Source organism: Pleurodeles waltl, chromosome 6, assembly GCF_031143425.1.
Source record: "Pleurodeles waltl isolate 20211129_DDA chromosome 6, aPleWal1.hap1.20221129, whole genome shotgun sequence".
Classification (NCBI taxonomy): domain Eukaryota; kingdom Metazoa; phylum Chordata; class Amphibia; order Caudata; family Salamandridae; genus Pleurodeles; species Pleurodeles waltl.
Window position 1 is genome coordinate 1,589,647,340 of NC_090445.1, and position 23,807 is coordinate 1,589,671,146.

The window sequence follows — 23,807 nt, forward strand, 5'->3', positions numbered from 1 at the left end:
GAGAGGAGGATAGGAGGTGAGGCATCCTACTCTGCGTGATAGTGGACCTACAGAGGTGCCAAAGGCTCTGCCACAGGGAGCTACTTTCTACAGTATCTGCATCTTCTCTTTTTATTTCTTTTAACACATTGTTGGCGTGGTTCTCCCCTAACTTTTTTGTGTTCAACCCTCCTACTTTGCTGTCCTCGTTTTTCCTGGCTTTAGGGCTCTGCACACTGCTAACCAGTGATAACCTGCTTGTGCTCTCTTCTTTAAACATGGAAAAACTAGCTTATACCCAATTGGCATATTTAACTTAATTGTAAGTCCCTAATAAAGTTGTACTATGCTACTAGTAAGACTGTAGCACTGATTGTGCCACCCACTTAAGTAGCCCTTTCGAACATGTCTCCGCCATGGCATTGAAGCCTGTGTATGCAGTTTAAAGTGCATTTTGACCAGGCAAAATAAACCTTTTACATTCCTTTTTAATGCATGCACGCCTGTGATAGGGAAGGCATTGAGCAGCCCAGAGAGAAGAGTACAGTTTAGTTAAAAAGTGGGATGTACTTTTAAGTTTTACATGTCCTGGTATTGAAAAACTCTTACATTTGTTTTTCACTACTGCAAGGCTTATCTCTCCCGTAGGATAACATTGGAGTTACCTTATTACATTTAGTAAGCTGTAACTTCCAAATGGGAAAAGGTAAGCAGTTCATGTTTGGTGTTTGGAATTGGAATGACAAATCCTCTTTTATGGTAAAGTCAGATTTTAAATCACAATTTTGAAAATGCTACTTTTAGAAAGTTGGCATTTTCCTGCCATAGCCATTTAGTGCCTGTAGCCTGGCTCATCACATGACTGAGTGTAGTTGGCTTTATGTATTTCTCCTAGACAGCCACACACAATAGAGGGCTTAGGTGTGCCTGGATGTGCTATCACTGGCAGGATGGGAGGTGGCGCTGGGCACAGTCGTAATTACACTTGAACAGGCTGTGTCCTGTCTCCACACAAAGGGCTACATTCCCTGTGTAGTTAGTCTGGAGCCAGAGCAGGTGAGGCAGGAAACCTGGACATTTCAAAGGGAAAAATATAGAAGCTTCTCCCACTTCAAAAGAAGCACCGGGTATAAAATATGGAACTCTCTACCACCTGAGACTCAGCAGAACCCATCAACTAGGGTTTTCAAAAGAGAAGTCAAATTGATTGTATTTAGTAGGTTCCTCTCGGACTGAACTGATCTTGAGTCAGCAATGTAAGCACACCACAACACTTAGGGCCTGATTTAGATCTCAGGAGAGGGGTTACTCCGTCACAAGGATAACTGATGTCCTATCTGCCGAAAATAAAAAATACCATTGTTTTCTATGGTATTTAGATTTCAGCAGACGGGATATCCGTCACTGTTGCCATGGAGTAACCCCTCTACAGAGATCTAAGTTAGGCTGTTAGTTCTCTACACCACAAGCCTGCACAGGTGGAACTTGATCAGGCCATGAGGATAATAATCCTAGTAGTGTTGATGCAATGTACTCCCCATAAAATGTGGGCGGACAGAGTTATCTTTCATATCGATAAGATACTCCTGTTGTTTTTGTAAGATGTTGTACGGGCAACTGCCTTTGCTCTGTACAGCACTCTGATACCTTTTGGTCATGTTTGCGCTTTATAAAACTCAAAATAAAATAGGTAAGTAAATATTGGACCTCAGACACTAATTCATCAGTACACTTTTGGACCGGTGGAGACTCCGCCAGAAAGAAGGTCTGTTGTGCTGTTGTAAGGACTGCTGTTGTACTGGACTGCTGCCCTGCTGGACTGCTACCTTCCTGCCTGGATCAGAAGGACTGGACCTGGCCCTGAACCCAGGACTCCCAGAATGACTTTGTGACTGCAAACGGGTTCATTGGCGCTAAAACCTTGTCACTTTCACCGCCCTTCAACAAGAAGTTCCATTAAATTGACTCTCTGCGCTACAGCATCAACCTCCATGGTGACCGCCAGCGCAAAGCTGCAGTCCCTTCCGTCCGAGACGCCAACAGGATCTTCTGTGACACCCAGCCAGCCCTCTGCATTATTTCCATGGGAATTTGCAATGCTCTGCTTGCTTCCCGCAGCCCCTTCCACCATGAACGGAACTCTTTGTGCTGGACTGAGGAGGTAACCTTCCAGCGAGACAAACCTGGATCCCTGTATCAATCACTGTTGGCATGAACTTGTGACTTTCTCCCTGTCTCCCATAACCAGATAGCCCCGAATAGCGCTTTGGGTTTTTGGTGCTATTTTCACTTGAACCTTTAAAAATTCATAAATCTGGTTCCACTGATTGATGTTTTTGTGATTTTTGTGTCAAATTATTTATTAAATGTTGCTCTATCTTTTTAACTTTGCCTGGGATTATTCTTGTGTTGTGTTTCCACTTTATTACTGTTTGAAGCAGTGCATAAATACTTTATAGATTGCTTCCAAGTTAAGACTGACAACTCTGTACCAAGCTACCAGATGGCTGAGCACAGGTTAATTTGGGGTTTGACTGTGCCTCACCCTGACTAGGATTGTGGTTGCTACTTTAGTAAGGATTTCACCCCCCACCTCAATCAGTAATACAATTTGTTACACAGATCTTTTTCAAAGTAGTGTTCTCTTTCTACCACCACACCATCTCCATTATCAAAGACCAACTACTACACTGCCATTCAGCTTTGGATTACCTGTGCCTCCTAAAACTGAGTACTCCTGAAACTGAAATCCACTACTATCTCCTACCTATATTATACAGACCCGTAGCTGCCTCTTCTTATCCTCTCTGGATTTCAATCTGATTTCATCCAAGTTGTGTGCACTACCTCTTTTGAAGAAAGCATATGACTAATTGTGGCAGAAGGTCCACCCCCAAGCTCCCTCTGTTTAAGTATTGAAGGATAGTGTTAGGAGTTCAGTCGTTATGCTCACTCTAGTTTTTCTCGTTTGAGGGGATCACCAGCGCCCTACTCACTATCGCTCTATCCAAGTGCCTAATTTGTGCTTGTTGTTTCTGGTCGGAGCACCGGCAATTATTTTTTAGGGCCACCACTTATTTTTCTGCCTCAAGCATTTGCTACTAGCAAAAGACACAAATGGAAAAGACGAGGAGGAGAAAAACGAAAAAGAGTCAGAAAGGAGAAAAGCAGGAAGCTGCAAGAGTGAGCTGAAGGGGGAGGGAGTGGCTGTAAACGGATTAAAGAGGCCTGAGATGGCTTCTGGATGATGCTGCTTCAGTATTGTGTGTTCACACATTTAATTGCAGCAGCACATGTTTAAGAGGAGAGCTTTGATCGCCGGCACATTTTTATTTACAAATTAAGCACTGCTCTGTCCTATGGCAATCTCAATGATTCTGATGGCCCGTCTGATTTTTAGTCTCTACTGAAATCATTCGAAACATGTAAATGCACTTTCAATTCCCCAAGCTCACTTAGTGGGCTCCCTATCTCTGCAAAGGTATCTAAAGTAGAAAAAGAAGAGGGACTTGAGGCTGTATGCCCTTTATTAATTTTCCAAAAACTCAGGATCTCTTTTCAGGTGGATGGCTTCCAGAAGCAGGTAGACAAGAGGCTAGCTCATGCTCCATTCTAGTTTCTTTATGCAGATCTAGCTGTCACATTCTTTGCCATAAGTGACAATGATGGGTGGAAACTAGCAAACAGATGAGAATACTTTTTTTTGGTCTACATTCATATCTACATATCTATATACAGTAGCCTACTTCTAGGTCAATTAGTCTCAGCCCAGGTTAGGTTTAATTTGTCTGATAGAAGAGTGTTCTCCCATCGCATACAATCTCCTCCTCTTCCTTCTTGTTGGTCCAGTGCAGTTTGAGCACCAGGATGAGTGAACTGCCTTTGTTTTGTGGATGTCACTGTAGCTGCATTTACCCAGGGAATAACTGCCAGCCTCAAAGTAACAGATTTTTGAATACCATATATTGCATAAAGCTCTAAACTGCGTTTCACTCTAACCGCATAACTGTTGCTGTAAATATCCACTAGCTAGGATGAATACCTATCCCGTTTTGGTGAACAAAAGGACTCCATTTAGAATATTCCATTACAAATAACCAGGTGGCATGCACACATCTCAGTCACTTCTAGAGACACTGAAATGCAGAAAAACAGAAAAAAATGTCTAGTAACTTTCGAATGGAGCATAACAGAAAAAAGATATCCAGCACCTGGGTGTCAATTTTGCATGCATTCCATCGTGTTCTAAATGCTTGGAGGAAAAGGGCTGCTAAAGCCCCTTGTTCTACTTTTATGGTTATTAAAGAGAGCCACAGTAGGGAAAGCTGCTCAGTTCAACACATTGTCAGACCTGGACTTCTACAATGAAAAGGATGAGTAGATTCTTACATAAAATTGACCATGCAGAGGTGGCTGGTAGACTCCATCAAAAGTGCACTCAGTCTTGTTCTCGCAGGCTGAGAAGTTAAAGATGCCCTGCAGAGCAACCCTGCACTTTCCAGGATCTCCTGTGCCGGTCAATGTGATGTTTTTGGTGGGTGGCTTCAGAGTCGGCAGAGCCACACACGGCTTGCTGTACAAAGCAGTCAGGGACACATTTCTCTCAAACCCTTTAGGATAGCATGGATTGGTGACATTACCAAATTTCTGGTCCTGTGAAGAGCACAAACAAATGAGTGAAGTTATAAATGTTATAAATAAGACAAATTTAGATTATATTTTAGGTATGGATCCTACAGGGTGGTTAAAAGAAAATGGCCCACATAGATTATTGGGAGTGAAATTCGGTGGTAATGCAGTGGAGCTGTATTTAAACTACTGGTTTGCGTCTCAAAGAGATTGGTCACTCCATCAATTTGAAATTTAAAGATCACCACAGTTCCCTTAGTGTTCTGGGAAAGCATATTTTACGTATCATTTTATTGGTTTTTTAAACTTTAGATGGATATTTAGCTCAAATAACAGTTGTTACTTAATCGCTCCTTACAATCATCACACTAAAATTAGAATAAAAAATAAAAATAAGAAAGAAAAAGCCATTTAATGACACTTTTTTACCTAAATGGATCCGCATTACAGCTTTTTCTTGAACAAAAAAAAAACGAAGGAAAAATTAAACATGCCAAAGCAAATCAGGCATTGCTATATCTGTAAGTCGTAGAAAGAGATTATGGATGCAACTCAGGAATATTTGTTTCACTCGGATCAATAACTTTCTCCATTTCATGCTTCATAAAAAAAATTTAAAATACCAGTCTTGTTGGGTAGGTGAATGCCTCAGAATACTTCCTCACGTACTCTATCACATTTCGACAATGATGGTATGAATATTATAGCTAGAGGATCTAATGGTGCCCATGGCTAGTGAGTTCTAAATACGATGCAACCATTGGATGATAGCTGAATTGAGAGGTACAGATGTTAGATTTAGTAACCCACTCATAGACAGAGACTCATTCTCTAAGATGTCTCCCTTTTAGTATCTTTGCTGTCTATGTGGACTGTACCCTACTTCTCCACAATTTCTCAAAATCTGACACCGTTGGTTACATCCGAATCAATTTACTGACTGGATAGTGCTAAGTATATATAAAAAAATCATATTAGACATCTATGTGACACCCCAATTGCACATAATGGTTTCCAAGTACACAAATGCAGGGTGGATGTCTCCAGACAAAGCCTTGCACTCAAAGTTTAAAGAGTGGATATTAAACCCTTAGCGTCAATGGATGTGGTATTACACTGTTCAAAGGGAGTTCACTGTCTTGTCAGAATCTCTAACTTGTGAGGATCTCTAAATTAAAAGTGTCTAACTAAGAAATCTATCTTCAATGCTGAAACCTTTCAATTTTCCTTTCACGGAAGATGCTAGAGATAACTGTGCATTGATACTTCTGCCATGTATTACACCCATGCCTGTGGAAAGCGAATCTAAATGCAGTTTTGAAACAAAATGATTCAAGAGGGCTAGGCAGGGAGGAAGGCCTCACTTGACAACAATGGACCCCCACAGGATTAGCATGACCTAGCAGGTTAGGTACCAAACCATAAATGCAGTTTTTGCCAACTGTAGCACATGTTGCTGTGTGATCAGGTAATTTAGCATTACCATGGTAAATGGTACTCGCATCTTAGCCGCTCATTTTCAGAGCGCGGAGTGAACTACTCAGAAATGTAAAGGCCATGTGAAGCAGATATGTTCATCTAAATTTGAACTTCCTCTCACTGTGCACTACAATGAACTGCCTGAACCGCTTTCACTTTAGGAAGGTCTAGGGTGAGAAGTCTTGATAGATTAATTTTGCTATCAAGTAATATAAAGAAAGCCATTGAGCTAAGTTCCTTAACAGTGGTTTGTTTCAGAGGATAAGAGGTAATTCTAGCTAGGATGTTCATGGGCTTGTTCACCCCCTGCGGCCTTTTCCAACCACCAGTGCCTCTCTCAATACTAACTTGGAGGCCTAGTTACTCTTGAGAATGCCCTAAATAACTCCTATACCATGGGACAATATGATCAAACTCTAGGTTAACCTAAAGACAACACTCTGCACCTAAGGATATCTACCCATCCCTAAGCTGTGTAACTGGCACTAATGCATTATGAAAGCAGTGTAACATAAGGCATGAATGTGCATCAGGAGCTCTGATAAATCCTGAAATCGCAGTCTCCATCCAAGCAAACACTGCAGCTGACAGCCTGAATACACACACATGTAAAAAAGATTAGTGCTCAGCGTACCGCTATGATTTTACCCAGATATCTTTCTAGCGCATCAAATAGGCCATAGCAGAGGTAGCTGTGGGTGTACACTCTGTAGTTGAAGCCGTACAGTCGAAAGAATATACTGGAGTCCTTGCTCTTGATGGGACCACTGGGTTGGAAGGTCATTTCAGTGGAGGCTCCTCCCATGTCCATTGCTCCCACAATCTCAGTTGATCTTGGGTGGGCCCATCCACCTTCAAACGTGTACTGCAACAGGCACAGATAGAGACGAGAGGCAAATAAGGAGATGGTCACTGTAAAGTCAATGCCACTAGCAGAATCTGTACAGCAATAACATTTTCTTACTCAAAGATCTGGCCTTGTACCACTGCAGGTTACCTGCAACAAAGACTTAGCAGCCACAGTTACCTCAGCAATAGCAATGGTCTTAGGATTGTCATGCCCTATAAAAGTATCTATCTATCTATCTATCCTGCATTTTGTGAATGTGAAAAAAATGTTTAAAAAAAAATCTTTAAAACAAAAAATTGATATATATATATATGTACATATATATATATACAAATATAATAATACATATACACACATATATACAACCACAAACACACACACATATATATACACACACACACACACTTACACACACCCAGAGTAGGAAAGGCATTTTCTTATTAACTGTGACACATCTGCAACAAACATTGCAATAAAAGGGTTTTGGCTAACTGATACAGTAGAAACGACTGAAAGGAATTACATCAAACTTGGCACAAAGTTGAAAATGTACTCAAGGATTTTTGCTTGATTGTTTAGGTTTAAATCACATTACTAGTATTCGAGAAATCAACATTTAAAAGGAGGCTTACTATGGGCATGAAGGGGTTACAGATAGTCCAGGCGACCCTTATTGGTTTGGAGGGGTTCACATAATAATCCCAAATGCTTCTTTTGTGGTAGTGTTTGCGAGTAGTTTAGTCCTGTGAGAGGGTATTGCTATGCATTTGTTAAACACACACAATGTCAATAAATGTGACATACACTCAAAAAGAAACTCAAGACCAATGTTTAGAAAATTATAGTTGTTTTTGTTTTAATGTTTCAACATCAGAAAGACTTCAAAAGAAGGTAAGTACTGTTGCAGTGTATCAATTTTTGAAAGTAGGTAACAATGCACTCAATTGCACTTTTACGTGGTAAAAGACTTCCTTTGGATAAAGCACTTTTACTGCATAGGTGTCTTTGCAGTTCATTCTCAAGGGGTCCGCTTTAGGTCGTAGGGTGCTAGGGGGACAAGGTTACAAGAAACACCAGTAGATCAGTTTTACCTGCCCTGTATCATCTGGGTGCAGAGGTGCTGGGTGGGCAGGGTTCCTTGTGCAATGTACGGTTGGCTTAGAGAGGGGCACATGGAAACAGGCTGCACAGGGGGACAAGCCCGGGAGCTTCTAATGGGGGCTCAGTTGGTGGGGATCTTGGGAGCAAGGGAACAGCTCTGGTTATTGTGGACCTAGGCCGTGGATTTTGGGTGCAGCAGGTTTTGGTCAATGGGTGCTCCTGCGTCAAGGTGCCCACAATTCTTTGGTGGACCTGCAACAAAGGGACAAAAAAGGGCAGGTGGTCCACTCTGAATGATGGCCTCTGCAATGCCGACGTCTCTCAATGGCTGGTCTCTGGTTGCAGCGCCAGAGTCTGGTATGGACTCAAACAAGCATTGGTTGCTACAAGGGGTCTGGAACCCCAGGTACTAGCGCAGGGCTGCTCCCATAGGTCCTCGGGTCGTCTCACTTGATGGGGAGACTAGCTGATACTAATGGAGCTCAGTGACCTCCTCCTGGGCGGCTGATGCATTGGTGGAGCTAGTGGTTGGCAGCACGGTGACCTCAACATTGTGGTCGGTGCGTGCAGGGCGCAGACAAGTGTCTCCTCCACTTCAAGGGAGACACTGATGGCTTGGCGAAGTGCTGGAGGCTTTCAGTGGCTTTTGGATGATGCACAACTGCAGGACGAGACGGTTTGTTGCGACTTTCGGGACAGTAGCAGGTAAGCAGGCAGGGTTTTGCGTCACAGTCCACCAGCAATCCACAGTTCTCACTTCTTCAGCTCTTCTTTATCTTCTTCTTTCTTAAATCAGGGTAATCTGTTTTTCTGGTGTCAGGGAGCCACCTAAATACTCGGTTTAGGGATATTTAGGGGAGTGTATGGTAGTAGCCAATGGGCTACTTACCCCTGGGGTGACTATTCCCCCTGTATGACCACTTTCTGTGGTAAGTGGGCATAACCCTGTCCCAGAACTTCTAGTTCAACCAAAAACAAAATGTGGGGGGCACATCAGGCAGCCCACATTAGGGGTATGGCTAGCCTGGTAGTGCAACACACCTACTGCATAACTAATTTCCCATTGGTCCTGGTGCCAAATGGGCCTCAGGTCAGGAAGTGGCATCTCCCAGGTCTGGTGGAAGCCGGAGTCACATAACAAAGATGGCAGGGGCTTTGAAGTCCCTGTCTTTGGTATGCATATTCACTAGCCATCCTGCTGGAGGAGGTGATAACATCTTCCTCTGGAGCAGGCATCGTTTCTAGCCTCTGAGGGCACAGGCTCTCACCTCTAGGGGTGAGAAACATGCCTGTGGTGGCAGGCTGGTCGATACCAGTCAGCAAGCACACTAGAGGACTACTAGGATTTAGGGAGCATCTCTAAGGTGTCCTCGGGGTGCATGTCATAATAAATACAAGATTGCCATCAGTATAGATTAATTAAAACGAGGTTGTTAATACCAAACACCATAGGTTTCAGTGAAGCCATTATGTAGCTGGGTAACTAGTGTTGACTAGTGCCCAGTACATATCTTAAGATGGCTTCCCTGTTCATTTACAATGTCTAAGTAATTGAACTAGACATCAAAAGGCCATATCTGCTCATGCAGCTATGTCCTTACATCAAATATAATGCACTCTGACTTAGGGCTCTAAGGCCTGCTGTACAAGTGACTTGCATATATGAGGTGCCGTGAGATGGGCATGCCACACAATGAGTGTGCCATGTTGTGTTTTCACTCACGGCTTGCACCATGACACACATTCTGCGGGGCAGGCTGTGTGGTGGCACAATACATGCTACAGCTCTTAGGAACCCTATTTAGTACCCAGGCCCTAGGTACCAGAGGTACCATTTACTGGGGTCTTACAGAGGTACTAGAGTGGGTGCCAACTGTATACAATTAAACCTTTAACCTTGTTTTAGGGAAAGAGCACTGGCACTGGGGTCTGTTTAGTGGGAACCCAGTACACCTCAATCAAAATTCCTCAGTACTAGTGGCACAAAGTGAGGGTGACTGTGTCCAAAGGGGCACTTTCCAACACTGCTGCATCCAACATCCAAGCATGGCAAGTGAATGAATGAAGTTATCTTATCTTCTAGCAATCACCTCCAGACTGTTGCTATTTCACAGCATAACAGATCAGATTGTGTCCATTTAAAACTTTTCTGTAGTAAGTGATCTTTTTTACTTTTTACTTTCTCTCCTTCCTTTTTCATAATTTCTCTCCTTTTTTCCTTATTTCTTTCCTTCATTCTCTTCCTTACTTTCATTCTTGCACTCCTTCATGCTTGCCTTCTTTCGTTCTTTTTTCTTTCTTTTGCTATCCTTCTCTTTCCCTTCTCTTTCTGTCCTTCTTTTCCTCCATTCTCTCTTTTTCCCTCTTTTGCTTTCCTTCCTTCTTTCTTTTTCGTTTCCTTCCTTCTTTTTTCACTTTCCTTCCATTTTTTGCTTTCCATCCTTCCTTCTTTCTTTTTGGCTTCTATCTTGCATGTCTGCCTTCTTTCTTTTTTTTGCTTTCACACTGCCTTCTTTCTTTCTTGTCTTCTTTCATTTTTTCTTCTTTGTCTTCTTTCTTTCTTTCTTGCTTGCCCTTCTTTCTTTCTTACCTTCTTCCTTACCCTTTTTCTTTCTTTTGCTTTTCCACTTTTCTGTCCTCCCTCTCTCAAAGGCAAGAGGCTTGCAGGCAATGCCAGACTGATTGACTCTTTTAGGTCTGCGTTAGTGAAGACTTTTTGATTTGAGTATAACATAGTTACTTTTTAGGAGTTTCAGCCAGACTTCATCCTATAGTCTTTGGTTTGTTGTAATTCAAATTTTTCTTCCACTCACTCAAGCATGCATTAAGGAGCAATGTATCAGACCTCTTCAGCCATTGGCTGACTTCACCAGAAGTTACAGTATGCTGCAGTTTCACAAGAAACACATCTGCACACAAAGCAGTTACATTCAGTGCCAGGGAGCACTACAGTAATGTGTGTTTTTTTAGACCAAAAAAACTTTTTTGCCTGTAGGAAATGATTTTTGTATTTTTAGATGGAGGAGGGTCTGGCATATTCCCAAACAAATCACGTTTTGCACAAGCTATGACAAAAAAACACAAGAATTGCCAAAAGGCTGTTGGCCAATGACAGACCAATTTGGTTTTGCGAATGCTTGTTCCAGTTTTGTGAATGAAATTGGGCAAACTAAAAGGGGACCTCTTACCTAGAGGTGTGCAAAATTTCACCTTTTTACCTATTCCTTGAAGTTGTACTAAAAATATTAACAATTAAAAGACATTTGGGAAATTGTCTTCCTGGAAAAATACCAGCAAGAAACATTGAGAAACAAGAAATTAATGTGCAGAACTGAAAAGTGGAACACTGCTTTCTGCACAACATACATTTTGCATTGTTTTAAACCAATGTATTCCTTACCTCAGAATCATTGTGAAAATGACTCACTGAGGAAGACAAGACAAGCAATATTAGACAAAATGCCTCCTTCAGACCAACACAAATATCGAGGAAACAGTAAAGGGCAGCATGCTGGAGGGAATGGAGCATTACCACAGCCACATTCCCAGTCAAAGCTACATACCCTCACAGACCCAAGGAACACAAAACTCTTTCTGGTCTGTGGCCTCTCCAATTCTTATGCCTCTTCATCAGTGGCACCTCATATCTGATAGAGACTTCTAGTTGCAGATTCCTTACCTTAGAATTTCCTCCATGTGTCAGTCTGGATCTGGAGATTTTTCTTGAGCAGTATCCCTGCTCATTGTTAGGTGGCGTTACTCAGCTCCGCTTCCATCGTTGGTGTTGTGTGCGCCAGACAAGACGTTTTGGTTCCTATATAGGAGCCACCCCGGTTCGCTGTCAGTTCTTTTCTTTATGTGCCAGCCAGTGCTGACCCAAAGTAGAGCTATGCCTCAGTCACTTTTTGACTAGTCTTTTTCAACTTTTTGTCGAAGATTTTTGAGTGTTTACACTTTTGGTTCATCGAGGATGTTGTCACGTAAGACCAGGTTCAAAGCCTGCGGATCCTGCTATCAGGCAATGTCCGTGAGAGAGCCACACCTCATGTGGTGTTTGGAGTGTGACCATGACTTGTAGTCGTGCTCCAATTGTCGGTCCTTGAATCCGAAAGCTTTGAGGGAGCAGTTCCTAAAGCTCCTTGTGGCCTGGCGCTCGGCTTCACGTCACTCCCGCCCTTGGTCGAGTGGAAGGCCCAGAGATTAGTCGTGGAGCCCCCATTCTTCATTATTCCACTCTAAGTCCTCGGTCAGTTAAGAGGCCAAGAAGTTGAAGAAGAACAAGTGTTTTTCGACTTCACCCCATCTGTTGCAGGATGGGATGAGGGAAATGGAGCATCATTGCTCCAACCTTGGAGCCTGCATCTGGGACGGCTCCACGCCTCCCTGAGTTTCGGGTAGCCAGAGAGTCCCCTGTGCAATTGAGGAAATTTTATGAGGCCTTGGGCCTTGCCTTTGGCCAGTTCGACTCTGCTGGAGCGCCTTTGGGCCCTACGGGGTCGGCAGGGGCCACCTTGCGTTCTGTGCTAGGGTCTTCGGCCTTGGCTCCAGGGGGCACCCATGGAACTGTTCCCGGAACCAAACCGGCTTTGGTCGTACCACCTTGACCTCCCAGGACGCCAGTTCTGGCATCAACCCTCCAACACCGCCCATGAAGCTGGATCAGGATCGCGTGACGATGACTTTGGTAAGGGCCTTGCCCCCATGTCATATCCTGACCCTTATTCATATGAGTTGGGGTACGGTGAGGGATGGGAGGGGTTGCTGGATCATTTAGAATCCCAGCTTCAAGATCCTATTGACTGGCGGATGGACCTGGATGAGGCCAGTGGTCTAGATACTTCCCCTAACTCTGGCATGCTTTCGCCCTCTACCGGGGCTACAGAAGAGGGAGCGTCCTATTTAATGGTGGTGCACAGAGCGGCCGAGGCTTTCGACCTTGAGCTACCTTTGGTGCCAGTCAGGAATAACCTCCTGACAGAGCTGCTTCAGCCTGGGGCTTCATCTTCTGAATCCCTTTTGTCCTTCAATCTTTCAATGAAGCCGTTACAGATGGCCTGCTGGATACTTAGTCCAAACCCAGCACAGGGGTTCCTGTGAAGAGGACAATCACCCGCCGCCATAGACCTGCTCCAAATGACCACCCCACCCCTGAGAGCTTGGTTATCTAAGCCTTTACATCCCAGGGCGCATTCCCTTCTGATTGCCTGGATAGGGAATCCAAGAGGCTTGACCAACGTGGGAAAAAAATATCCTCTTCCTCCAGCCTGTCATTGTTGTCTGGGAACACTGCATGGCTTTTGAGCCTCTAGTTCCATACTCTATGGGACACGGATGCACAAGTGCTGCCACAGGGTCCGGGGGAGGCCCGGATCATTCTCTCTCAAGCTGTTGCTAATGGGAGAGACGCAGCAAAGTTTACAATCAGATTTGGTTGCATTGATGGTTGCCCTGAAGCACCACGGCTGGTTGAGGTCTGGCGGGGAATGTCCAATCTACCCTTTTGAACATGCCCTTTGATGACACTCGACTCTTCAGAGACAAAGTAGACTCAGTGCTTGTGCGTTTCAAGGACTCTATTGCTACAGCCAGGTCCAGGGACCTTGCAGCTCCCCCTAGCCTCCTTCAGTCTGCTTTTTGCATGGAAGAGGCATCCAATACCGCCCTTCCCCTCCAGCCATGTACTGCCCATGCTGCCAAGCCTCTGCGTGGCTGGGGACATGAGATCCACTGTCCTTGGGGATCAGAGAGCAAGTGGTCTGGCCAGTAAACAACACCCCTCCCTGCAACTACCTCCAAACCTTCCTAGTCTGAGGATGCCCCACCAGGGCCCAGTCAAAGGCAGGATCTGCCATCACCTGTTCCACTGGCAGTCCATCACTTCAGACAGGTGAGATTTGCAAATAATCCAAAGGGGCTAATCTCTCCACTCTGGTACTACCCCACCATCCATGGCATTATCCTAGAATCAATTGGCACTTCTCTGCAAAGATGTTAAGGCTCTCTTGGCCAAGGGAGCCATAGAGAGGGTCCCTGTGACAGAAGTAGATTGTGGTTGTCATTCTCGCTACTTTCTGGTGCCCAAAAAAGCAGACGGGTCTTCACCCTATCCTTAACCTTTGATCCCTCAATCGCTTCATCAAAAAGAAGAAGTTCAAAATGCTCACTTTGGCTTAGGTCTTATCTGCCCTGGATCCAGGAGACTGGATGGTAGTGTTGGACCTGCAGGATGCTTATTTTCACATCCCCATCATGCCTGCTCACAGACGTTACTTGCAATTCATGGTGGGCCACGTGCACTTTCAGTTCACCGTGCTCCCCTTCGGCCTTACCAGTGCCCCCATAGGTGCTCACCAAGGTGAGGGCAGTGGTTGCAGCTCATCTGCTCATCTGTGCAGCTTAGGGGTTTTAGTCTTCCCCTACCTCAACAACTGGCTGTTGATGGCGGGCTCTCCCCAGGCTGTTATCTCCCACCTTGAGACTACAGCAGACCTCCTGCATTCACTGAGGTTCATTCTAACATGCAGAAGTCACACCTGACTCCCTCTCAAACACTCCCTTTCAGCAGAGTTGTTCTGGACACAGTGCAGTTTCAGGCTTAACCTCCCGAGCAGCAAGTCCAGGATATTTAGGGTATGGTGTTTTAGCCCCTGTTGTCAATTCTAGTGAGAATAACTGAGGCTGTTGGGCCTCATGGCTTCCTGATTCCTGTTATTGAATCATGCCAAATGGCATATGCTGGCTCTGCAGTGGGACCTGAACTTCCAGTGGGCGCAGCATCAGCGGAATCTCTCTGAGATGGTCCAGATCTCGGAGGGAACTACAAGAGATCTGAAGTGGTGGCAAATGAACCATGATTGGGTTAGAGGCAGATTCCTCTCCCTACGCCAACCAGATCTGACAGTAGGGACAGATGTGTCACTCCTGGGATGGAGCAGCCACCTGGAAGAGGCAGAGGTCAGAGACATTTGGTCTCCGCTGGAGTCCGGACTCTTCATCAACCTTTTGGAGCTCCGGGTGATCAGAATGCAATTGAAATCCTTTCTTCCCTCTCTGAAAGGGAAAGTAGTGCAGGTGTTCACGTACAACACCACTGCCATGTGGTACTGCAACAAGCAGGATGGGGTGGGGTTGTGGGCCCTTTGTTAGGAGGCTCTGCGCTTTTGGACATGGTTGGAACATCAGGGCATTTCCCTCGTGGTTCAACACGTGGCGGGCTCTCTGAACGGCAGATCGGCAAACTCAGCCGACAATGCCTTGTCGATCACGAATGGCATCTTCATCCAGAGGTGGCACAAGGTCTCTTTCAGCACTGAGGAGATCCTTGGTTAGACCTGTTCACCTCTGCAGAGAATGTTCAATGTCAGCAGTATTGTGAAGTGGAGTTTCCAAGGCGGCACTTGTTTGGCTTTTCATCGGGAGTGGAACTCAGCCCTCCTGTACGCCTTTCCGCCAATACCACTTCTGCCCAGAGTTCTCGACAAGATCAAGAACAACCAGGCCGAAATAATCCTTGTGGCTTCGGACTTGGCACGAAGTCTGGTATCCCAAGCTGTTGAGCATGGCCATCGATCCTTCGATCAGACTGTCCCTTCAAGAGGAACTTCTGTTGCAGCAGCACGGGAGGGTTCTCCACCCGAACCTGTCAAGTCGCCACCTTCTTGTATAGAGATTGAGAGGTGGCAGTTGACAGCTTTTGACCTTTCATCCAAAGTCTGCAACATTATCTTGGCAGCCAGACTTCCCGCCACCAAAATAGTGTACACCTGTTGTTGGAACACATTAGTGGCACAGGGGTACAGACTTGTCTATTGACCCCCTCTCTGTCCTTCTTTACGAGGTCTCTTTTTTATAATTTCTTCGGCCCAGCTGGGCTCTGCTTTGGGCACCCTCAAAGGTTACTTGTCTGATATCTATGCATTTTTGAGATTTCCTCACCAGCCCTCTGTGTTTAAGTCTCCTATTGTTAGTAGTTTCCTTAAGAGTCTTACCCGTATGTGTCCACCATCCCCATCATGTCTTAATGGGATTTGAATTTGGTTCTGACATTACTAATGTTCGCTCCTTTTGAGCCGCTCCACAACTGTCCTCTCAGGCTTCTGACATTAAAAACAGCCTTCCTTGTGGCCATCACCTCTGCCCGCAGGATGAGTGAGCTGCAGGCATTATCATCTGAGCCACCCTACCTTTCCAGCTATCCTGACAAAGTGTTGCTTTGCAACAGGGCTTCCTTTTTGCCAAAAGTGATCACTCCCTTTCATGTAGGCCAACCTATCACCTTGCCTAATTTTTAGGAACCCCAACATCCTTCTGAGGAAGAGGAGAGACTCCTCTGCCTGGACCCAAAAAGAGTGTGGGTGTTCTACCTTGATCGTACAAAAGAGTTTGAGGTAGATGAGCAACTCTTTATTGGTTATGTTTTGTGCAAAGAAAGGCCGGGCACAAAAGAACCATCTCCCGATGGGTCTTCTCTGCAATAGATGTGCTACGCATTGGCTAAAAAAAACCGGACTGTTTGCACACTCATTCCACTAGAGCGACAACTGCACGCGCACTCATTCGACCAGAGCGACAGCTGCAACCACTGAGTTAGCACACAGAGTTCCAGTCCTGGACATCGGTCAGGCAGCAATGTGGGCATCCCTGCACATGATCACCAAACACTACTGCCTGGACAGTCAGGTCTGAAGGGACAGGTACTTTGCCCATTCGGTCCTGCATGACTTCCCAGTATGATCATGGTTCGCAGACCCACCTCCGGGGCTGGTATTGCTTGGGTATCGATTTTAAGGTAAGGAATCTGCAACTAGAAGTCTCTGTTAGATGGACAAATTACTTATCTTCAGTAACGCCTTATCTGGTAGAGACATATTCTATTTGCAGATTCCTTACCCACCCACCCATTCTCCCCACTATGCAAACTGATTTCTTGGGACAGGGACTTCCCTTTCAGGGCCCTAGCTTTGACATACCATTTGTCAGTGTTCCTCATGGCTCTGCGCTTGTGTTGTGAAAGTCATAAAAAGAAACTGACATCAGCGCGCTGGGTGGCGCCTATATAGGAACCTCAACATCATGTCCATTGTACATGACACCAAAAACGAATGTGGAGCCGACTGAGGCCACCTGACAGTGTGCAGGGGTACTGCTCAACAAAAATCTCTGGATCCAGACTGACTCCTGGCGGAAATTCTGAGGTAAGAATCCAGCAACTAGAATGCATCTCTACCAGATAAGGCATTACTGAAGGTAAGTAGCTTGCTCTTCAGAGGCTGGGATGGTGCTTAGAAACTCATCAAAGTTTGGATCCAAAATCCACCTTATCTCACCTCGTCTCTATGAAGGATGCAGTGGTGTTTTACCTCTGCTTCCTGAAAATGTGACACGTACAGAATAGGAGACTCTTGAGCCTCCATGTCACCTCCTCCGTTGCTATCTCCCCCGTGGGTGGAGGCGACATCCAGGTATGAAGTTTAAATGAGGCTACAGTGAACAGTAGGCCCACACTGGGTCCGGACCATCCAGCTATGCCACAACACCAGAATGCATGAGTGGAGAGTTCAGGATTTTGGTTCACCGCAGCACTCTAATAATCTAGCCCCTTTTTCGGGTACACACCAATTCCTCTCCACATCAGGCCTTTTAATGGGCTCTTAGTCCCAAAGAAGGGGCTGCGTTGGAGCTGTACAAGTAGTCCCTATTGACACATATTGAATTTATATTTTTGCATGTGCCTCAAAAGAGAAGTGCATTAAACAATATGTTGCAGACTCATATAATGCAGTGTTCTAAATCTTTCAAAAAACTGGTGGTGGAAATACTTTTAGCATTTTTCTGCTTTTAAAGCCATCCTTGTATTTTTCAAAGAAACAATTTCTTCCCAAAAGCTTGAGACTTGACGTTAAAGTCACTTTGAAAAAGGAATGTGTGTGGAGGAGGGTAGTTGAATTACGGGGGTCAGGTTCTTGTAGGATTAATAAATGTATACATCATAGTCCAATTGCCAAAAATAGGATACGTTTCAACTGGAACCTCAGGTCAGGGCAGTCACTTCCCTCAACATTTTTTGAACGAGGAAACTTTGCCTGGTATTTCCACTTTAATCTAGTGAAAGCGAACACCTGCTATGACTGCCATTGTGGGCCCATGTCTGGATTACTACAACAGCATTTATGTAGGCATACAATGTCTCTCCTGGCCCAAACGTAGAACATTCAAAACCAGGTGGCCCAGATGTTTATAATGCTCCCAGACTGTGTTGAGATGTTCCCGATTTCAAATTCCTGCATTGGCTACTATTCAAGAATGCATAACTTGTGCAGGATCCCTCAACAGCTGTGGCTAAACTCTTAATCAAATATTGTCCTGCATGAACTCTGCACCCAGACGAACTTTTATTGCTGAATGTGCCAATATTCTGTACAGCGCACTTGGGAGGTTGCTTGTTTTTGTTGTTGGCTTAACTTAGTTTCTGTGGAATTCAGTACTTACTCATTTGAAACGTAGCCATAATCATTTATAGTTCAGGAAAGTCCCTAAATCCGTGTTCATTGCTAAATTACTGGCATAATAAGCACTGGTCTCCATTCTCTCAATTAAATTATATCGCCTAAAGATTTTTATGATGTCTGTGTAATTTGTAATTGCTTTATAACATAACACAGACTTATGTCTGCATGTTTCTTATATTTATTCATTTTTTGGGTTTACAAATTATCCAAATGTATGCATGGAAATATTTCATATTTTACAATACATATGCCTGTTTCCCATAATCTCTTAAAATACTGGTTGTCCAGAGATAAATTGGAGAGATAGGGAAAGTGTGCACTTCTACACATTTTTTCTTTGCTTCTTTTCTTCGAAAGGAAAACATTATTCACTGCACCACTTGAAAGAACTGGCTTTTCTGGAGCAGTTGTCCGCCCTAAGTAAATAATTACTGTAACCATTTTAGAGTACTTTTATATGTGAATTTAGGACAGAACGTAAAATACATTGGAAATGTTGGTAAATGATCACAAAGTTGTGATATTGTAGGTATACCAACATTTCCAACGGCTAGCGCCCTTCCCCAGAATTACGTGTTTACAAAACTTTTAAAGCTAACAATAGCTGTTAAAAATTGGACAACCTGGCAGATTTTGCAGCGGTGAGCATCATCAGTGACCGTAGAAGTTTGCAAATTATGATTCTGTGATTATTCATGGGTAGAGGTAACACTTTTATTATACCTTGGTGTGGAAAAGATTTTGTGAGTTAGCTTGTATGTTGATGAGTATAAAGCTGTATAGTGTTTTTGTGGAATGAGTGCCCTTGGACAAAATTTCTGGGTGTATACAGCACTGGCAATTGAAGGCCTCGGCATAGACGTAGATAAAAAAAAAAAAAAAACAGGTAGAGACTGTGCAGATTGCAGCTGGTTGACCTACTGCTGACCCAAATTTGTCCTGGGCACTGAAAGGTTTATTTGTCACCGGTAAATGTGAACTAATTTTTACAACAAGGCAACCAGCACATTAATTGGGGATAGTGACTTGCAGGCTTTACTGACCTCTACTGGGTTTAAAGAAATGACCTACAGGTCAGAAGCTTTCTTGTCAAAACTCTGGTCATGCATGACCCCAGTAGGCCTGATGGAAATCACATAGCATGCTTGCCCTGGATGACTTACCTCAATAAAGGTTCGCAGGAGGTAGTTGATGGTAATCCATCCAAGAGACCCCTCTTCCTCCCCAGTGAGAATCCGTGCACCCTGGAAATCCAGAGGGTATGTCTTGATGGTCTTGGACACCTCAGCTAATATTTGATCTGCTTGTGTCTGGTTTTTCATTCTGAAACAATATATCAGGAAGACTTTCAGTCAGTTGTAAAAGTTGTCTTACCATTTTTCAAAATCAGACCAAACAAAGAACACTTACTTGATAATCCTCGGAAAAACATAGTTATGTGAACAAGATTCGTTAATTATTTTCCACGTGGCTTTATTATTTTTATTCTAGGGACTTTTATGTCCTCAGAGCAAACAAACACCAGCAGATCAAGTGATCAATTCTGTCCTTGCTTGCTCTTGACAAGAAGATCTTACATTTTCTCTAACTTCTCCTTGGTTCATGAACTAGAAATAGACCACAGTTGATGTCAAGGTGTTTTAAACTTGTTTTCTGTTTTACTTCTGCCACCTCTGCTGTGATGTTAATTCATGCCTTCACAGGCCTTAGTGCAGGAAATATGTGCTATTATTAATCTTGTGCTTCTCGTATTGTGACTTCCTTCTAGGAGTATGAGAGGTCATTTGTGACTGGTGCGTCTCCCATCCAGAACAGTGATCGTACATTCATAAACCATATTCTAGTGAGTGCCCATGCAATACCCTTACCTCTTTACACTTTCCATACTTTGTTTTAACCCCACTATTGCAGCTTTTTTACAGATTTCTTTTTATTGATTCATGCTACTGCTTCTACTAGTGAGTACCTGCATGATTTTCTACGTGCTCACTCTTAATCAAATTTGAGCTATGATTTAATTATATATATCCATTCACAGCTTTACTTTACATTCCTTTGTTGCAGTGATCAACTGGTATTTAATCCAGACTATTTAAGAAGTTTTCTGCAGATTTACATTGTTTATTAATGTAGTGATGTGTGACATATGAATGATGGAATCCAATTGGCTCCTGATGGACTCCGAAGAACTGTGACGTACGTGTTACAGCCTAATGAAGTGAAGGCAGATTTAGAATGTTGAGTTTCCGGTTACATGCAGACGGATAAAGACATGTAAAACATAGCTCTGTCTGTGGCATAGTTATTGGTGGGTACCTAGGCTGGGGAAGAGGCTAAAACTGGCAATGAGTTAGAGGATAAGTAACCCAAAGGTCCACAATGCTCTTCCAGACAGTTTGCAGTGGTCCAAGCAAACTGCTCAGCAGTTGAAGGGCGGAATCAGCATTTGGCGTATGTGGAGCGAAAGCTAGTGTGAAGTATTTGAAGATAACAAAAGCTTCACTGAGAAGTCTACACATTGTTGGCCGAGATTCTGCTGGCAAGGCCACAAAGAGAGATACCGTGCTACTACACAACCTAAAACTATACATCATATAGAGTAATAATGCTGAAGGCAGATACAATCAGGTTTTAAAAGAGCAGCAAATTGCGACAGCAAATTTCAAGCTAATGCTGGGATCAGAAGCACTGCACGGCAGAGATCAACCAGGTGTCAAAAGCACAAAAGGATGCTTGAAAACAAAGCAGTTCTGATACAAGAAACAGCCATCTGCTTACCAGTATCAATTAAAGAGAGTCATCATACCACAGGACTGGGGAAGTTGGGCTCAGAACAACTCCACAGGTCTTCAAAGATTGAAAGGCCGAGAACAGCGATCAGAACAGTGAAAGGCTGTTTCTACAATGGAGACCAAGAAGTAAGTCACGGTTCCAGCAATTATCAAAGATGACCCAGAGGCCAGCATGTCCAAGGCCTTAGAGTTAGTACGGATAAAAAATATCCTAGTGGATAGCAGACAGTATTGGAGAAAACTCCATTCTCAGTGTTAGCCAATCCCAGAAACTGTTATAATTCTGCTCCCTTACTGAAACCACCACCACCATTCGATGCCGCCAAAAAGTAAAATATTGGCGATAGATGGAGAGACATTTGATGATTTAATTGATGCGCTAGAGGCACCAATAACAGGAAGATCATCAACTGGGCCCAGGCAGAAAGTGTTGCACTGCTTAGGGAAAACAACTTAGGGCTGTGCAAATTTCCCATTGCCATCAATTGTTACACCATACTGACTGATTTCCAGGCCGCCACACAACACAGCACGAGGCTCCAGATGGCCCACTAGAGAGTGGGGAGGGAGCAGCAGATGACTGGGACATCTATGGGGCATCTAGCCTTTTCCTGTTCACTTTGTTCCAGGACCGAGAACTTGTACATTGACTAGTGTAACTATGTGCTCTCCTGACCAAATATGATGTGTGTGCGGGACAAGGGGGGCATGGGTTTGGGTGTCTGGCTGACACCTACATGCTGATGTATGGCTAATTTCTCGCAGTACTGCCCTATTGAGTAAAGCATAATTTGTATCACTTCATGGCACTCAGCTTTCTGGGCGCTACACTCCCTATGTAACTGAAGCATATCTTGCTGTCTTTATGATTTGTTATCAACCTGAAAGAAACAATAAACAGATGCAAACAAAATAACAGGAAGATTTTCAAACACCTTAAGAATCTTGCTGGTGAGGGTGTAAAAGAAGTCCTAAAGATAATGCCGCGAGCTGACCAAGTTTCATACCGTCAAATAAAAGAAGCCTTGAATCTCAAGTCCAATCCAATTCCAAATGTAGATCACAAAAGGTAGATCTCCAGTCAAGAAGATTGAGAGCTGGTGAAACCACAGACAAATTTGTTGAGAGACTGGATGCGCTCATCAAACACTGTAAGTTCAATGAATTTAATGATGAGGAAGCAATACGTCACAGAGTTATTGATGGATACCTGTCAGATGCAGTGAGACGAGGAATGTTGAGAGAAAGTCTTAGCCTCTATCGAGTTCTCATGGCTGCCAAAGCTGAAGAGTATGCTGATTGACAAGCTGCTGACATGGAGGGCAGAGGTGCCCAAAGTGAGTCATTCATGAACATGAAAAGTAAGCAAAATCACAAGGCTGACAGACAGAAAGTCATGTCACCACGTAAAAAGAAGTTGTGTTTCAGGTGTGGATTTCCATTTTCACACACAGGTAAATGCCCCACCATTGGACAGATATGTAAAGGCTGTGGAAAGGAGGACCATTTTGTAACAGTTTGCAAGGTGAAGAAGACAGTAAGTGCATCATAGCGAGAAGACAAAATGGCCACCTGAATACTCCAGAAGCGACGATCGATGCACACCCACAAGGCCAAGTGGCAACACAAGTTTGGACAAATCAACACCAAAGAAGTTGATCGTCATCTAAATCATTGTCAAAAAGTTCTTCAGCATCAATTTCAAAAGAAAGTGAAGAAGATGATTGTGCAATGTTAATGTTTACCTCAGAAAAAAAGGTGAATGTTAGACTTTTTGAATATGAAGAAAAATACCACTCAAAGAAAAGGCAACATAAAAAGCACCAAAGTCATTCAAACATTTTCAGAAGATTACACTGAAAATAAATGGTTGTTTAGTACCTATCATTATCAACAGTGGTGCGTCAATAAACATTATGCCTGAGGAGAAACACAATGAACCATCTCAGTTGCCACAACCAACGCCAATGAAAACTAAAGATTATATATGGGCTGCAACTATGGGATTGAAAAGTCAAGGTTTATTCCTAACGATGATGAAACACAAGAAGACAAAAGTGCAAGCGCCCAATCATGTGCTTCAAGATACGGAATCAAGTGCCTGTTTACTCACTTCCAGCACAACTGCAGATATGGGTCTGATCTCAGTGAACAACAACATGAATGCTCATCACAAAATAGTAAGTCAGTTCCCTTCATTATTTTATGGGTTGGGAAAACTTAAGACTACGAAAGTACAATTGCATATAAATGAGGATGTTCGTCCTGTTGCTCAAAAACACAGGCAAATTGCATTTCATTTACAAGAAGTTGTTGAAAAGGAACTTGAATCATTACTTAAATAGGATGTAATTGAGCATTCTACTAGTCCAGCGCCATGGGTTTCTCCCACAGTGGTAGTACCCAAAAGGACAGTGAGGGACCTGTAAGCATCTGTGTGGATATGTGCCAAGCAAAGAAGGCAATTGA

The 23,807-nt window shown here is 43.8% G+C and overlaps 1 protein-coding gene across 2 annotated transcripts in view; it reads right to left on the reverse strand.

The window, feature by feature from the left end:
* The window catches only part of LOC138301184 (ectonucleoside triphosphate diphosphohydrolase 8-like), a 172,601-nt gene that overhangs the window by 68,908 nt on the left and 79,886 nt on the right, over positions 1-23,807 (reverse strand). The window contains exons 5-7 of one of the 2 annotated variants that reach the window (XM_069241408.1): positions 19,710-19,869; positions 6,722-6,952; positions 4,369-4,632 (exon numbers count right to left, since the gene is read on the reverse strand). In XM_069241408.1, the coding sequence (XP_069097509.1) occupies positions 4,369-4,632; positions 6,722-6,952; positions 19,710-19,869 (655 nt within the window). The remainder of the gene's footprint in view (positions 1-4,368; positions 4,633-6,721; positions 6,953-19,709; positions 19,870-23,807) is intronic. The other variant, XM_069241409.1, reaches the window with a different exon arrangement.